Source organism: Podarcis cretensis, assembly GCF_951804945.1.
Source record: "Podarcis cretensis genome assembly, chromosome: 13".
NCBI classification, from domain to species: Eukaryota; Metazoa; Chordata; class Lepidosauria; order Squamata; family Lacertidae; genus Podarcis; species Podarcis cretensis.
The window spans coordinates 56712847-56731028 of NC_137182.1; the positions used below are offsets into that span (position 1 = coordinate 56712847).

An 18182-nucleotide genomic window follows, 5' to 3' on the forward strand; every position below is an offset into this window, starting at 1 on the left:
TGGGCTGGATGACCCCTGGGGATCCCTTCTAGCTGCAGGTCACTTCAAACCCACTTATTCTGCCCCCCTGACAAAGCCATTTTCCCCTCACCCCTACCCCTACTTTCTTTTTCATAAGAGACGGTGGTGGAGTGGAGTGGTTACAGCGGAAGGGTCTCCCTCAGGAGGGGGTGGTCTCTCCTTCCTTGGAGGTTTTTGAGCAGAGGTTGGGGGGCCCTCTGTCTGGCATGCTTCAGCTGCATTGCATGCAGGGGGTTGGGCTGGATGACCCCTGGGGGTCCCTGCCAACTACAATTCTCTGTTTCTATGATTGCTGGACTAAGACTTGGGAGAGGCCTGGGTTCGAATCCCTGGGTGACCCTGAGGAGCCAGTCCCTGCCTCTCAGGGTTGTTGTGGGAATTAAATGAGGAAGCGGGAGAACCACACAGTGCCACCTTGAGATCCTTGGAGTAAACAGGTGGGGGTACCAGTGCAAGGAATAAATATCCCACACAGCAACCCAGATCAAAACCCTGTCAATAAATAAATAAATAAATAAATAAATAAACCCCCCCCCCAAAAAAATTCGGACTGAAACAGAAGGAAGAAGGTCTGCAAGAGGGAGTTTTGTGTGGCTGCCCCATAGTCGCTTTTAGGCAATAAACCGAGTCTCTCTTCCCTGGGTGCCAGAGGCTGCTGTAGGTTGCACCAACCTGTAGGTTTGGGAATGGGCTTGGAGGGGTGTAGGAGAAGCCCAGAATCAGGACCCATTTTGCACAGGAGAAAACTCAGGACAGACACAGCCGTCAGGATGGTCGTAGTGTTTTTATTTCCTATCAAAAGTAGAATGCAAAATACTCTCCCCACAAACACACACACACACACGTATAGAAATAGTTATATACATATACAAATATAAATCAGATTTCTGTACAGAAAAGTGAAAAAATAACCTGCTCTAGGAATAGAATTCGATCTCTCTGTATAAATACTGGTTTTTGGGGCAGGGGGGAGGCGTGACCTCCAAGTGCAAGGCAGAGAATAGCCGTGGGGCAGTTGGTCAGTGGAGGGGGAAACAGACGTCCTTCTCAGACGCCCTGGGGAGCCTCTCACAAGAGATGCATGCTCCTGAGTCAGCTAAAATCACCAGGCACCTGAAACTGAAGGTGACTCCCAGGCCCCAATTCAATATCTAAATGCTGGCACTTTTACTTACTGAGGAGGGGGGCACTCAGAACTGGCTTGCTCCCAAAGCGCATCCAGATTGCTCTCTTTCAGCGCCAGCACTGCACAAAACCAGCTTTCCTTTGGGATGTCCTTCCCCACCTATGTGGGGGGTGCCCTCTACCTCCCCCCCCCCAATTTGTACCAAGCTCAGCCTTCAAAGGCTCTCGCTGGGGGGTCCCCGGCAGCCGCCCTGCTCAGCAGATCCAGAGGGGATAATCCACTTGGAGGGCAGCCAAGCCTCTGGGCAAAACATCGCATCTGCTGGGCTCAGCAATCCCAGTGCCATTTTTACAATTAACTGGAAGCTGTCCTGGGAAATCACAAGGACGGGGGGGGGGGGGACTCAGGCCAAAGAGCCATTAAGCAGAAATGGAGGGGGGGCCCTCAGGCTGGCAAACGCTGCTGGCAGGGCGCCATTCGCAGCAGCTTCTGGGCCCGTGTGGGTCACGGCAAGCTTGCCTCAAAACTTTGCAGGGTCTCCGAAAGAGAGGCCTTGGGGTTTTTTTGCTTGGAGAAGACCCCATGGCCCTTGGGGGTCTGGGCAAAAGGGCTCCTTCTGTGTGCCAGAGAAATTGCAGAATCCTTAGCATCTCAAAGGTCTCCGTGTCAGGAAAACTGGGCAGTGTTAAGGCCAGGCATGTTTGGGTTTGAAAGACAGGAGGAGATTCCTTTCGGAACGTTTGGAGATGCATGCAGTTTTCTTAGCCCTTTCCAGGGCTGGCATCTTGCAAGAAGGAACGGCAATGAGCGGTTTGCCCCACGGGATGGAAGCTGCCCTTCCTCAGGGGGGCACAAGAGGAGGAGGAGGGGAGGTTTGCCCACAGCTCCCTCAACATCATCATCATCACCACCCCAACAACATATTTCATTAAATTCAAACAGTAAGCCAAACTTATATTAAGCCTCTCTGTTAAAACATACTTCATAACAAATGTCCATCTCAGCAGTGCAGAAGGAAAATGGACGTATTCAAAGTGCTAATCTGTAGCCCCCACCCATCCATATCCAAGGGGGGGCGACACAACCCTCATTCCCCCCCTCGCTCCAAACACATACATACATACTTAATAATAATAATAAAGAGAGAAGGCAGAGATCCCTGCTCTACTCCGGCGTAAACATCAAATGAAGCCACTAGCCCTGACTGCGCAGGGTTCCAGTCCAGTGTGAGGTAGGGGGCACACATCATCTGGGGATTTTTTGGCATGGCCACAGCCCTACCCCATCCGGGGGTAAGCAAGGGTGCTCAATTGCTCCCCCCCCCCGGCAAGGAAGACTCTGGCGGAGGCAGAAGCGGCTGTGCGGACATTGTGGTTGGAGCCTCGTCTTTCCAAAGAGCGGGTCTCCCAGGGGGCGGAGGGGTCTGTGGAGGGGGGAGCCTCTTCCCAGCCGAAAGACCAACTGAGGCTTCTTCCCTGGGGGGGTGAGAGGCCGCTGCGCCGGGTGTTACCACTAGGCAGCAGGGCAGGTCATGGCTGGCGACAGGAATGTAAAGGGAGGGGAACAGAAAGGGAGGAAAAACTTCTTCCGGCTCCTGAGAGATTCTGGCTGAACGAGGTGGGGGCACTCAGGGCTCCATCACTTGCCCCATGAACAGGACGGTGCCTGTAAAGGGGAGAAAGAGACGTGTTGCAGGAATTTATGTACAGGTTGGGGGGGGGGTTGCCCCTCCAGCAGATATCAGGCACATGCAGCCCACTACCAAAATCAGCACAATCACTTTTGTGACTTGTCCCCACAAAACACTTCATCACAGTTTCTTCCTGTCTATTCAAAGGGCCTTTGCTGCACGATACCAAATGTAAGAATTCGCTGATCAATGGATCTATGCACTGGCTCACTGGGAAAACTTCAGAAATTCATCTAGACCTGTGAGCTCAGCTGCTCAGCAGCCCCTCTGCCTGGGTGATAATCCCTGGCATCCTGATACCTGAGTGGCAGACAGGTAGCCATTCCAGAAACAACAAACCCAGAGGAAGACAAAAGGTGTGATGAACTTGGCTGGGAAACAGGGAAATGTAAAGATCTCTTTTGTTACATTTGATGGGTGTTTGGTGGAGGGCAAGGGGAACCATGGGGCAGGCTCCAGGATGCTTTCATGATGTAACTGTGATGTATGAGTGATGTAGTTTTTTTTGGGGGGGGGGTATAACATAAAAGTTTGGGTTCTCTTTTGTTGGGGGCTTCCATCTTGTTCCACCTGGTGGCAGGTGGGAGTCCTGTCGCCACAGTCTTCAATCAAGACCAAGCCGACTGGCTGCTGTTTTGCTCTGATATTCCTGGCTGGTGCCCTTGTTTTTTGTCCAAGGGAGCCCTCAGATTTCTACGCTAACACAGGAAAAGGTGGGATATAAAATGCATTGATGACTATATAATATAGGTGGGTTCAAAGGTCACTCCTGCCTTGGGGGAAAAAAATAAAATAAGGCTGGGTGGTCCCAGAGGCAGCCACCAGGAGGCAGCCTTGCACCGTTCCCAAACACAGCCTTGCTCTGTTTACAGGGTTTGTCATGCGGAAGGTGGACAAATTTGTTTTCTGCAGAAGCAAAACCACAAATTGCAGGGAAGGAGATTTCAACTCAACATCAGGAAAACCATCCTGAAGACAAGAGTCGTTTTACAGTGGAACGGACGCCCTCGGAAGGTGTGGGGCTATCCTTCCTGGGAAGCTTTTAAGCAGAGGTCGGGTGGCCGTGGGAATCAGGGTTTCTTGAGCTGCAATTCCTGCCTTGCGGGGGGTTGGGCTAGATGACCCTTAGGGGTCCCTTCCAACTCTACGATTCTGTGAAAAGCGCTCTTACCGGTTGGGTTGTGTCGCACGAGGAAGAGGAAGGGCCTGTCCATCACAATCTCCAGGGGGGCCATCCGGGCATAGATGATGACAGCTGAGGAAAGGAAACACGATTCTTATTGCATCATACTTTCTATTTCTCTTTAGTTTTCTTTCTGTTTGATATGTTGCTTTTTTATTTTTCTGTTTAGTTTAGTTTGGATTTTACTGTATAGTTTGTTGACGCGGGTGGCGCTGTGGGTTAAACCACAGAGCCTAGGACTTGCAGATCAGAAGGTCGGCGGTTCGAATCCCCGCGACGGGGTGAGCTCCCGTTCCTCGGTCCCTGCTCCTGCCCACCTAGCAGTTCGAAAGCACCTCAAAGTGCAAGTAGATAAATAGGTACCACTCCAGCGGGAAGGTAAATGGATTAATATAATAAGATTTTTAGAAAGGAAGAGGAGTTTGAGGGCTGCATCGATGTGAGGAACTGGAGGACAGCCTGGGAAATGAGCTGGGTCTTTGGGGTCACCCCAGGAAAGAGATGCAGTGTGTGTGTGGGGGGGGTATCTGGATGAAACCTCCAAAGACCCCCTAAGCAATTGGGTCAGCGCTCATCTGCTCTGCTTTTGGGGAAAGGGGAGAGGTTAACAAGGGCATTTTCTGCTGCGGCTATTTGGGATGATGCAGGAAATGAGGTTCCATCTTTGGTCACCTGCTCCAGGTGTCTTTTGGATACACCCCCCCACTCCAGGCTTTCCCCGGCCATTCAAGGTGGGCCCGGCCTGCTTGGCGTTCTGTAACCTTGTCTTTTTGGTACTTCCCGATGTTATCTGGCACACTGACAGCATTATTGCATACCTGAATTTTATTGCTCACTGGTTTTTATATTAAGCAGTTCAGAACATTTCTGAAGGGGAAGTAAGCTGATCAAAGCTCTGATAAGCAGGTTCAAAACTCCGCCCCCCCCCAAAAAAAAATACAACGGCAGGAAGGAGAAGTGGGTCACCCTTTCCCAGTAATGGCGGCCTCACCTGTGGCAGAGGAGGCCTCCGTCCCGCTCTCATTCACGTCGATCTTCACCTTCTGCAGGGCCTGAGCCACGAAGAGGGATTCTTGGTCTGCAAAGGGGGACAAGGCAGTGAGCAGGGAAAGGGGGCCACAGAAAGGGGGCAGGAGGGGGCAAGGGGGGCCGTTGGCTGCCTCGTTCTCAGCTGGGATGCCCGAGAGTTTTCAAACAGAGGTCAGATGGGCGCCTACAAGGACTTCTTTCGCTGCAGTTCCTGCATCCCATGTGGGGTTGGGCTGGATGACCACTGGGGGACCCATCCAGCCCTACAATTCTATGCGTTGTTTGAGGTTTCTAAGCAGAGACGGGAGGCATATCTGCCAGGGATTCTGTTGCTGTGATTCCTGCGTTGCTGGTGGAGTTGCACTGGACAACCCTTGCAAGCCCTTTCAAACTCTACGATGCTAAAAGCAAGCTGGGCATCAATATAGCCCCCGCCGCGTCCTCTGCAACAGTGCACTATATTTTTATTTGGAGTGTGGAAGGAGAAAACAGCTCTCTGATCGGGTGGCTGCTTCTGCAGCACACCCCTAAAAACCTTTCCACTCCAAAATGCTGTTTGACTTTCCTGTGTCGTCTGGGAGCCCTCGGCACATGCTCAACAGCTCCTTCCTCTTTGTTATTACTTTAATAAGAGCTTGCTCAGCACCCTGCTCTCACAGGGGCCAACCAGCTTCCCAAAGGAGAATTTCCCAGCACAAAAGCAGCTCTCCCTTCCTGTGGTTTGGAGTATCCAGGATTCAGAAGCATCGCTGCCTTAACTCTGAAACACGTTCTCACGTACTGCAGTTGGGGAGCCACAACCAGGCACCCCGGGGTGCAGATGACCAGAAGGGCCTTCACACAGGCATCAGGAGGGACTGACCTGACAGGCTGCTGAAGTTGGCTTTTCTTGCGTCGAACATGTCCTTCATTCCCAGGGTCTCCAGGGGCCCCCGGAGGTCCGCTTCGCTCTCCAAGGAGAATCTGCAGAAAAAGGAAGGCAAGAGGTGAGGGTGTTTGTGTCACAGCCCAGGCAGCCACCGGCTCCACACCATGGCTGGGAAATGTGGCAGGATCTGCACCCAAATCACAGCTGGCCTGATTGCTAGATAATCACAGACAGGGGATTCCAGAATGTCACATTCTCTAAACTTTTGTGGTGGGAAGGGGAATAGTAAAAAGTTAAACTTTACTTCTCGCTGTCACTGCACACACTTCTTACCTATAATAGGGTAAGATGTCTATAAGCTTCCCTCCAGAATAATAATAATAATAATAATAATAATAATAATAATAATAATAATTTATTATTTATACCCTGCCCATCTGGCTGGGTTTCCCAGAAAGCACACTCCATTTTGAACTGGGCTGTAGAGTTTTGTAACGTTTAGGGATTACTGCCTCTTTGATTTACCCCACTGTAACTTTTGAAACCTAGCAAGACTTTTAATGTGAGTAAACCCTACGTTTTTCTGGCTTACTTAAACAGTCTTGAGAGTGATTTCCTTGTTAAGAGGGGAACATAGACGGGAGAAGATAATCCAAGTTTGCATCCTTGCATATCACAATTGTTCCAGGAGGTTATATAAACTTCTCCCAAGAGCTTCTACAGATAAGCTGCGCACGGGTGGAGATTTTACTCTGCTGTAATAGATACTTAGGGACGCGGGTGGCGCCGTGGTCTAAACCACAGAGCCTAGGGCTTGCCAATCAGAAGGTCGGCGGTTCAAATCCCTGCGACGGGGTGAGCTCCCGTTGCTCGGTCCCTGCTCCTGCCAACCTAGCAGTTCAAAAGCACACCAGTGCAAGTAGATAAATAGGGAAGGTAAAGGGCGTTTTCGTGCGCTGCTCTGGTTCGCCAGAAACGGCTTAGTCCTGCTGGCCACATGACCCGGAAGCTGTACGCCGGCTCCCTCGGCCAGTAAAGCGAGATGAGCGCTGCAACCCCAGAGTCGGCCACGACTGGACCTAATGGTCGGGGGTCCCTTTACCTTTACCTTAATAGATATTTGCATACTAGTGAGGGAGAGGAAGGATAATTAATAAAATATCCACCCCTGCTCATCTAAATCCATCCAACAGGAGAGATGGGGGCCTGGCATGGACCCAGGGGAGTCTTGGTTCCCCACATTCCCACCTGCCCCCCTCAGGTGACGTGTTGAGGCACCTACTTGGGTAGGACCAGGAGCCTTGTCACTTCTGTCATGTTCCTCTTCCATTCGGCCACCAGCTGGGAGTCGATGATGTTGGTCAGGGCAGAGAGCGGGGTGTCCAGCTCAAAGGGGGCAGCAATGAGCATGCTGAGGGTCTCCCCCTGGTAGGGCAACTCGATGACATCGTACTCCACTCCTGTAGGGCTGGAGAATTCGCCTGCAGAGGAAAGGACAGGAGGGCGTAAGAACAGAAGGAGAGACTGCTGGGTCAGGCCAAAGGGGGCCCACCTGGTCCAGCATCCTGGCTAAGAAATCTAGGACTCTAGATAGACTGGACCTGGACCTGGAGGTTCCATAAGAGGAGCCCAGCTGCTGGATCAGCCCAGTGGCCTATCTAGTCCTGCCTCCCGTTCTCACAGTGGCAAACCCACAAGCGGGACCTACGCACAAGAGCAAGTCTTCCCTCCTGAGCAGCTGGGATTCAGAAATGCTCTTGATGCAGAACATCGCCATCCTGAGCAGTAGCCATTGTATAACGGTCTCTGGCAAACAAGCAGCCTGATAAGCAGCAACGGCTTTATGTTGCTTAGAAGTTTAATTACAAGAAGAAACACATCCAGAGCACGTCCCCCCCACCTGCTCTCATTAACAGTAGTTGCTCAGTCTGACTCATTCTTCCACCAGGAAGAACGCCAAAACCCCGCCTTTCTTCTTCTTCCCTTCCGTTGTTCTCTGACCTTCTCTCATCTCCTAGTTTGGGGACTGAACGCCTGTCCTGTCTTCTCCCCAATCCCCGAAGACACAGCCTCGGGCTTATCTGCTAGTTGCCTGGCAGCGCTCCTGTCGACTTCTAACTCTCCCTCTCCTTGGGAGCTAACAGCTTCTTCCCTGGGAAGGAGGGGGCCAGGCTGTGCTCTCTAAACTCAGCTCCTTGCTCGCTTAGTTCAATTTCTGAGGCTGCGCTCTGGGGGGTCACGTTCCTGACACATTGATAACCTCATTCTCCAGGAGGAGGAGGAAGAGGAAGACCCCTTCCCACCCCACCTCTCGGCAAGCCCCTCTTGACACCGCTGCTCACCGTAGTTGCACTTTGCCGTCTGCTCCATCATGGGGACGGAGAGGGTGCTTCCGTCCAGCTTGTGGAAGAGGCGCTCCCTGGTGGCCGCCTCTGGGAAGGGCAGGTTCCAGAGGCCCTTGAAGTGGATGGCGTTCACCAGGACCAGGCGGGTCATGTGGTCCAGGGTCCCCTCAGGCAGGAAGTCCTGGATCATCCCTGGGGGAAGCCATGCATTCTGTCAGATGTGCACACCGCCCTTCGCCCACAAACCTCAGGGCGGTTCGCAGCATAAAGACACAATATGCAAAATAAAAATAATAACTGGATAGATGGCGTGGCATCTCTTGCACCCCTTGCAGGCAGAGATTGTGCAGGGACAAATTTAATGACCTTTGGAACATACTTAGCGAAACCATAGAAACCCATTAATCAACATATACTGGAGGGAAACAATAAATTTATCCACATATATATAATTCTATAACTTTGATTGTCTATATTTTTTGTTATTTTGTTCCTGTTGCTTTCCTCTGTTTTTATTACTTTTCCTCTTTTCTTCCCTTATTTATTTCAGCTCCCTGCAATACTCTCGAACACTGTGTGGAAAATTCTTTTTTAATTTCATTTTTCGTTTTCAACTTTTACAAATATTTTAGTCGGCGGGGGGGGGGGGGACTTTACAAATCTAATTTACCTTTCCTTCAACTTTCCTCCCCCTCCCTTCTGCGGTTCTTTATTTCATATATTTTTATTACTGCATATCCAATTCAAATACATTTATAAATTTTCCCTAATCCTTCCGTTTATTATCTCTTACTGCACGTGCTTATATCAACTCCACTAATGTTTTAATTGGTTTACAATATGTCCTCAAATCATAAAAAATAGCCCTTTCTGGCAAGTGGGCTGGATCCTGCGTTGTCCCCCCCCCATGGGTCTGCCTACCTGTCAATCATCGTAACTGTCAATCATCGTGACTGTCACCCTGCAGTGCTGCCAAGGGAGAGACTCACCTTTCGTGTGGTCCTGCACCCAGCTGTTGATGATCCTGCGCGCTTCCTCGCTCTCCGTGAAGTTCACCTGCTTGACCGTCTGGCGGAAGACCCGGTGGAAGTGGGGCATGAACCCCGGGCTGAGCTCCAGGTCCCTCTGCACAAAGAGGGCGTCGGCCGTGTCCACTACGTCTTTGTTCCTGGGGTCCGTCAGCGCCTTCTGCAACCAACGCAGGGCTCTGGGGATGCCCCACTCTGCAGGGAGGAAGCACCCAGTGGGGGCAGGAGATCATTAATAATAAATAATAATACATTTTTATTTATACCCCGCCCTTCCTGGTTCAGAAAACCAGGCTCGGGGCAGCTAACAACAAATTTAAAACACTTAATTGATGCAACAAAAAAATAGCATAAAATACAGTTGTTGTTGTTGTTGTTGTTTAGTCGTTTCCAACTCTTCGTGACCCCATGGACCAGAGCACACCAGGCACTCCTGTCTTCCACTGCCTCGGAATTCAAAAATCAATTTAGGGAGGAAATCCATCCAATAAACATTAGTTGATCACCAAGGCTAGCTGGCTAAATGAGTCCTATTTGGGCTAGTGAGGAGACCAGGGGAGAATTAGCTGTGGGATCCCAGAGCAGGGAATCTTCATAAAAAGGGAAGGAAGGGGAATAAAAGATCAGGCTTAATTCAAATTAAAGGCCAGGCGGAATAGCTCTGTTTTACAGGCCCTGCAGAAGGAGGAAGGGCCCTGGTCTCCTGGGACAGAGCATTCCACCAGGTCGGAGCCACCACTGAGAAGGCCGTGGCCCTGGGGGAGGATAGTCTGACTTCCTTAGGGCCTGGGACCTCTAAACTATGATTATTCATGGACCTTAAGGTCCTCTGCGGGGCAGACCAGGAGAGGAGGTTCCGTAAATATAAGCGTCCCCCCCTTTTCTCTCTCTCCATTTGTTCCACCTTTTCACGGTCCACTGCAGCTCGTTTCTCAATGCACCATCTACCCAAACCAATGGATTCACATGACAAGGAGGGTGATTCTCGAAGGCACTACTTGGCAGGGTGAGGCTGGCGACTGGAATGTCAGAACTGAAGGTTATAACCGGTTCAAGAGGAACAGACCAAACAGGAAGGGAGGAGCAGCAGCATTGTATATAAAGGATGTGTACACTTGTGGAGAAATCCACGACTTGGAGCATGGAAGGCAGGTTGAGAGTATAGGGGTATAAATTTCAGGAGAGGAAAAACAACAATGACCTTACTGTGGGTGTCTGCTATAGACCGCCAAACCAGAAGACTTGGGTGATGCCTTCCTAGAGCAGACTACCCAAGATTCGAAAAGGAGAGATATAGTAGTCATGGGAGACTTTGACGACCCCAATATCTGTTGGGACTCCCAACTCTGCTAAGAATATACAGTCCAAAAATTCCCCGATTTCTCGCTGGCCATTTCATTTCCCAGAAGGTGGAAGAAGCAACAAGGAGACCATCTGTCTTGGACCTGGTCCACACCAACAGGGAAGAACTGATTGATGAAGTGGAAGCACCAGGAAACCTGGCAGAAAGTGGTCGTGTTCTCCTGGGTTTCAGGATACAGAAGTAAGGGAAAGCTGAGCATACTTAGACACGCAATCTGGACTTTAAGAAGGCCAATTTTGAAAAGCTGAAGGAGCTACTGGGTGAGATCCCAGGGTCAGAAATACTCAAAGAGAAGGGAGTCCAAGATGGAAGGGAGTTTCTAAAAGGAGAAATGCTGAAGGCCCAAATGGCAACAAGAAAGAAAAGTGGGAGGCATCTAAGGAAAGTGCTGTAAGGAGCTTACAAATGGAAGTTTTCTACCCCGCTTCTCTCTCTCTCTCCACCCCCCATCTCTTTTCCCGCCTCTCTTCTCCCCCAACCTTATGCTGTAAAGGGTAAAGGGACCCCTGACCATTAGGTCCAGTCGTGGCCGACTCTGGGGTTGCAGCGCTCATCTCGCTTTATTGGCCGAGGGAGCCGGCGTACAGCTTCCAGGTCATGCGGCCAGCAGGACTAAGCCGCTTCTGGTGAATCAGAGCAGCGCACAGAAACGCCATTTACCTTCCCGCCAGAGTGGTACCTATTTATCTACTTGCATTTTGACGTGCTTTCGAACTGCTAGGTTGGCAGAAGCATGGACTGAGCAACGGGAGCTCACCCCGTCATCGCGGGGATTCGAACCGCCGACCTTCTGATCGGCAAGTCCTAGGCTCTGTGGTTTAACCCACAGCGCCACCCGCGTCCCATACCTTATGCTGTATACAGCATCAAAGTCTCACATCGAATATAACTGATCTGTAGAAAGGACTTTACGATCCGAAAATGCACAAAAGTACGTACTTTTGTAACCCAAGAAAATCTTTAATAAAAACATTTTTAAAAAAATAAGGACAAATGTCAGGTTCTACACTTAGGCAGGAAGAGCCAGCTGCATCACTGGAAGATGGGGGGACACTTGGCTTACTAGCAGTGCATGTGAAAGAGATCAGGGGGTCTTAGTGGTCTACAGGCTAAACATGAGTCCACAGGGTGATGCAGCAGCAAAAAAGGCTAATGCTATTCTAGGCTGCATCCACAGAAGTCTAGTGTCAAGGGAAGGCCTAGTACCACACTATTCTGCCTTGGTCAGGCCACACCTGGAGTCCTGTGTCCATTTCTGGGCACCTCAGTTTAAAGAGGACATTGACAAGCTGGAAGGTGTGCAGAAGGAGGCAACCAAGAGGATTAAGGGTGTGGAAACCAAGCCTGATGAGGAACGGTTGAAGGAGCTGGGTATGTTTAGCCTGGAGAAGAGGAGAGATGAGAGCCAACATCAGAAATCTTCAGGGCTGCCACGCGAAAGATGGAGCAAGAATGTTTCCTGCTGCTCCAGAGGGTAGGACTCGAATCCGTGGCTTGATATTGCAAGGAAGGAGATTCGGACTCCCTTGGGAGATTGTGGACTCTCCTTCCCGGGAGGTTTTTAAGCAGAGATTGCAAGGCCATCTGTCAGGGATGCTTGAGCTGAGATTCCTGCCTTGCAAGGGGTGACGGGACTAGATGACTCTACAATTCTATGGTCTGAATGCATGAGTCGCCCCAGTTGCATAAGAGGTAGTTAAAAACAACAACTAATTCCCCAATTAAAGCAAAACAAAACATGAATGTTGACACAGTGGGTAACTCCCCCTGTATCACCAGCTCAGCTAGTGAAGATTTGGGGTTTATTTTGGTGCTTTGACCAGATAGCTGAGAGGAGAGCAGCTCGTGACAGCGCCCCCCAGCTATCAATCTGGCTCTGCTTGGAAGAGGCAGGGAGCTCAAGGAAGAGGAGAAGAAGAGTTTGGATTTGATATCCCACTTTATTACTACCTGAAGGAGTCTCAAAGCAGCTAACATTCTCCTTTCCCTTCCTCCCCCACAACAAACACTCTGTGAGGTGAGTGAGGCTGAGAGACTTCAGAGAAGTGTGACTGGCCCAAGGTCACCCAGCAGCTGCAGGTGGAGGAGCAGAGACGCAAACCCGGTTCACCAGATTACAAGTCCACCGCTCTTAACCACTGCACCACACTGGAGGCCAAGGAAAAGAGGGCACCCACTCACCCCTCAGTTCCTTCTCCCAAGAAGGACCCCTGAATACCACTGCAACACCAGGGATGGGGAGGCAGCAGCTTTCCTTGCATGGGGTGGGGGGTCAGCTCAGGGACCTTGAGAACAGCATCACAACCCAGCTTGGCCACTGCTGGGGTGTCAGGGAAATAGCTGGGGGTTCTTCCCCCATATTTCTTGCCTGAGTGGGCTGACTTGCTCCGGCTAGTGGTGGGGTCTGTCCCGCGGGGCTTCTGTACCTCAAGGAGACGTCTTGCAAGGAGGATGCCAGCGAGGCAGAACTTTGTTGCCACCCTCAAGTTTCCCTTGTTGCAGCAAAGCCAGGACAAAGCTTCCCTGAGCCACTGCGCCCCACGGCTCCCTCCAGCCCCCTCTCAAGCGAGCGCCCCCCATCCGGGCTGCGGACTCACCGTCGAGGCTGAAAGCCATGCTGTCCTGGATCTGTCTCCGCGTCTCGCCGGCAGCGGCCATCTGTAGCATGGCCAGGACGGAGGCGACGCCGTAGGGAGAGAAGGCCACGTTGCGCTCGCCGGAGGCGGCGGCCACCTCGCGGAAGACGCGCACGCCGAAGTCGGTGGAGAGGCTCGCCACGCGGGAGACACCCGGCCGGGCGAGGGGCGCCGGGGACGCCCAGGACAGAGCTAGCAGCCCCGCCAGGGTGGCAGCCCAGATCAGGCTCCGGGAGGCTCCGGGGATCGTGCTCGACGGCAGAGACATCCTAGGAAGGGGAGGAGAAGGCGGTGAGAGAGGAAGGCGCACGGCTAGGCCGTCTAGAAATAGGGGCGCGGGGCTGGGGGACGGAGTAGGGCGAGAGCCGGGCTTGGAGAGGGGTCTCCCTTCCCCGGGGGCGCCTTCGTCCAGATGCGCAGCTCGAGGGGGCGGCGGGACAGCGCTTGGTCGTCGTCCCCCCGCCCTAGGGCCGCTTTCGGGGCTCTTCCCGGTTCCGATTCCCCTCCGGAGGAAGCCTGAAGCCCCTGCAACGCGGGAAGGAAGGCGCGGCGGGTACGGGACCCTGCTTGGACACGCGACCGCCTCTCCCGACGTGCGTTGCAGCCCGCAGGATTGCCCAAGCGCCCAGCGAGCGAGCGAGCAGCTTCAGTTCCTTCCTACCTGCTTGTTTTCTCTCTCTGTCTGGCGGGAGCGACTCTTGCTCGGTGCTGCGGCTTGTGTTGCTGGGCTGCCTGCCGAGGGCTGCTTTTATGCGCGCCCGCCCAGCCGCGGGCCAGGAAGCCGCGATGAAGTCACCGGCCGGCCCCGCCGCTTCCCTCCCTCGTCGCGATGAGCAACGCCCGCAAACAACTCCCGCCGCCTCGCTGCGCCCTTGTCGCGGGAGTGGGGCAGCGGAGGGGCGCGGAGAGGCTGAGTCACGCCCCGCGGAGGGGACTTGGCTGCCCAGATGTGGCCCCTCCTCCTGCTGCTGCTGCTGCTGCAGCCCCCCCAACCCCATCCCTGCCCCAGGACCAGGAGAGAGAGAATCGCAGGATTGTAGAGCTGCACGGGACCCTCAGGGGTCGTCTAGTCTGACCCCCTGTATTGCAGGAATCTCAGCCCTTGGCTGCAGAACTGGAGCTCCCTCCTTCTCCTGTGGCTTCAGAAATATTGCCACCTCCCACAACATAAAGCCACTGACAACCCTCTCCTCCTCCATGAATTTGCCTAACCCTCTTTTAAAGCCGCCAAGGTGGGTGGCCATCACTGCCTCCTGTGGCGGGGAGTTCCGCAAGTTAACCATTTCTTTTATACACCCTGAATCTCCCAAATTCTGCTTCCTTGAATGCCATGAATTCTAGTGCTAGGAGAGGAGAAAAACCTTCCTCTATCCACCTTCTCCATGCCATGTAGCATTTTATAAACTTTTATCGTGTCTCATATTACTCGCCTTTTCTCTAAACTAACCCCACACACACACACACACACTGCTCCCTTCTCTCCTTTCGGTTGCTCTTCTTTGAACCTTCTCCAACTCTGCAATATCCTTTTCAGAGTGAGGCACAGACAACACTCCAAACAGGGCCACACCACAGATGGGCATTTTGGCCTTGTGATACTGCCGCTTTCGTTGTCCATTCTAAAGATCCTCAGCGTAGGAACCTGCCTTGTCCACAGCGGCCACACTCTGGGTCGACATCTTCGGAGAGCTCTCTACTGTGACCCCCCAAGGTCTCCCTCCTGGCCCACAGACCCCACGAGGGCATAGGTGGAATGAAGATTCCTTGTCCCTCCGTGAACTGCATTTGCTATTTTCATTTGCCGTTTTGCCTCCCACTCACTCAGTTTGGAGAGGTCCTTTTGGAGCTCTTCCCAATCTCTTAATATTTTTTGCAGCCACAAACAATTTAGTATCATCAGCAAACCTGGCCGCTTCACTGCCTGCGCTTAACTCTGAATCATTTTATCTATGATCAAGTTCAAATCACAGGTCCCAGTACAGATCCTTGGGGAACCACTTTCTACATCTCTCTGACTCCGTTTGGAGAGCTGTCCATTTATTCCTACTCTCTGTTTCCTGTTGCTTAACTGTTTTCATGCTCCCTGGGGTTTCCTTGAACACCCACAAACCCGTATCCATTTCCGTGGCTTATTTTTTCCATTCAGCCTTTCAGGGAGTACCATGTTCTTGGGCTACAGATAGGCAGATCTATCAATTCTGGTTTCTCTCTATTGCTCATCTTTCAGTTGTTCACATTTGCACCTCAGTTGGTGGGTGTTGGTGTCTGCATGAAAATCTACCAGCATTTTAACGCCCTTGTATCCTAATATTCACATCCTTGCATGCAATTTCACTTCATACGCGCATTTTTGCAAAACCTGTTTCCGTCATCCAAAGCGTTTTTCTCTGCTATTTCACATAGGCTCTCTTTGCCATGGTCTGTACATTTTTGTGCTCCTTACTCGATTGGGAAACTGCATTGCAAAACCGTGGAATTCTAGAGCTGAAAGGGACCCATCTCGTCCGACTCCTTGCAATGCAGGAAACTCGGCTGAAACATCCATGACCGATGGCCACACAGCCTCAGTCGACAAAAATGTTGAATAGACAACACCCTTCTCCTCCAAAGAACATTGTTGTTGTTGTTGTTGGCGTCCTTCTGTCTCAGGAAACAATGGAGGACTGTTCCTTTGGAGGTGAAGTCAAGCTTTTGGAAGGTTGCAGTGCCTGCTGTGGCTGCAGAAACCGATACAGGAGAGACATGTTCCGTTGCAGCCGGGGCAGGGGAAGGCGGCCGATTGTGCTGCTGCAGATGCACCAGGGCATTTCTTCAATCTGCGCTCCCCAAAGCGGCCATTCCTTCTCTGGTCACTGCTGCGGATGCGCAACTTGCCTGTCTCCAGGCAGTTCAATCATTTGCAAGGGATTCCCACACGGCAGAGTTGATGTCGCAGCCTGCATGTAACGCTTGCAGACATCTTTGTCATGCAGAGTTGGTCTGGTGCTGGAAGCTACTGAGTCCTTGGGGGATCCTGCCCTCTTCCATTCTGTGGACGTGGCCAAACCAGCGTAGACGTTGCTGGGACACATTCTGGGAATGTGGGCTTGGGAGAACACACATCTGTTTGAGACCCTGTCCTCCCATGTGATGCCCAAAACCTTCCCAACTCAGCCCATGTGGGCGGCGTTGAGATATTGATATAGATAGGGGGGGGGTGGGAGGAGACCAGCAGCACCTCCTATTTATCAAGAGGCCATTGCTGAGGCTGCATGGGGGGGGGGCTGCCAATGAGGAGGCAGGTTTGGCCTTGAAGGAGTGAGAGCCAGTGTGGTGTAGTGGTTAAGAGCGGTAGTCTCGTAATCTGGTGAACTGGGTTCGCGACTCCGCTCCTCCACCTGCAGCTGCTGGGTAACCTTGGGCCAGTCACACTTCTCTGAAGTCTCTCAGCCCCACTCACCTCACAGAGTGTTTGTTGCGGGGGAGGAAGGGAAAGGAGAATGTGAGCCTCTTTGAGACTCCTTTGGGTAGTGATAAAGCGGGATATCAAATCCAAACTCTGCTGCTGCTTCTTCACCACAGCCGCTTCGGCAGCAGCAGAAATGGCCAATAATAATAATAATAATATAATTTATTATTTACCATATTTTTCGCTCTATAACACGCACCAGACCATAACACGCACGTAGTTTTTAGAGGAGGAAAAGAAGAAAAAAAATATTCTAAACGAAATAGTGGATATATGATTTTTGTGGTTCATGCTGTGGCGACAGACATGTGATCTGACAGTGAGTTTGGAGTAGCCCAATGCAAAAATCCTGAGGATCCATGTGGATCCGTGCTTTGTAACCACGGAGGAGGGAAGGAAGGGGAACCATGGATCCTCTGCTCACGACTGCAGCAGATCTCCCCCGCCACCCGCAGGCATTCACTCCATAACACGCACAGACATTTCCCCTTACTTTCTAGGAGGAAAAAAGTGAGTGTTATGGTGCAAAAAATACGGTATACCCCGCCCATCTGGCTGGGTTTCCCCAGCCACTCTGGGTAGCTTTCAACAAAATCTTAAAATACAGTAATGCATCAAACATTAAAAGCTTCCCTAAAGAGGGCTGCCTTCAGATGTCTTCTAAAAGTCTGATAGTTGTTTTTCTCTTTGACATCTGGTGGGAGGGCATTCCACAGGGCGGGTGCCACCACCGAGAAGACCCTCTGCCTGGTTCCCTGTAACTTGGCTTCTTGCAGTGAGGGAACTGCCAGAAGGCCCTCGGAGCTGGACCTCAGTGTCCGGATAGAATGATGGAGGTGGAGACGCTCCTTCAAATATACTGAATCGAGGCCATTTAGGGCTTTAAAGGTCAGCACCAACACTGCGCCAGTGCGTTCTTTGGAGGCCAGATCTGCTGTGCCTTTGGGTCCTGCCAACTGAGGCGTTTGCCGCACCTTGCCCCATGTTTGGAGGTGCAGGTATGCTCCCAAAGGCCAATCGGCCGGAGTGTCAGCCAGCAATGTGACGTGCTTCCTGGAGCTCGCTGCACATTTGGCGAGGGGTCTGGGCCGAGCGGGTGCATCGCCGTGATGCCAGCTGAGCTCTGGGGCCGAAAGGCCAGGGCTTTATCAGGAGAAGGGGTCAGGTTTTGCACCCTGGCCCTATCTCCTGCTGATTCAGGGGAACGGCTGCTAACTGCCCCTGCTGCACTTTTGGGGCCTTGACTCAGCATATTCCTGCCTGGCTGCCAGGCAGCTGGGCCCTGTGACGGAGGAGGCCACGTTCCAGGGCCATGCTGAGAGCTGCTGAGGAAGATTTTCCAGTGACTCTCTCCTCTGGGGGAACAAACGACAACACACAGATGAACCCGGTGTCCCCAAACACCCACAGGATGACCGCAGCTGTTCCTGAGTGTCCGGGAATGC

The 18182-nt window shown here is 52.0% G+C and overlaps 1 protein-coding gene across 1 annotated transcript; it reads right to left on the reverse strand.

Annotated features, from left to right (window-relative positions):
* Positions 1–786: 786 nt before the first annotated feature.
* Positions 787–14090, reverse strand: SERPINE1 (serpin family E member 1). Its single transcript, XM_079952025.1, has 9 exons — positions 13951–14090; positions 13251–13558; positions 9252–9485; positions 8260–8454; positions 7200–7398; positions 5912–6012; positions 5012–5098; positions 4009–4092; positions 787–2812 (listed from the first exon to the last, which is right to left on the reverse strand). The coding sequence occupies exons 2-9, from the start codon at positions 13555–13557 to the stop codon at positions 2775–2777; spliced, it is 1245 nt and encodes a 414-aa protein (XP_079808151.1). The 5' UTR covers position 13558; positions 13951–14090; the 3' UTR covers positions 787–2774.
* Positions 14091–18182: the final 4092 nt, after the last annotated feature.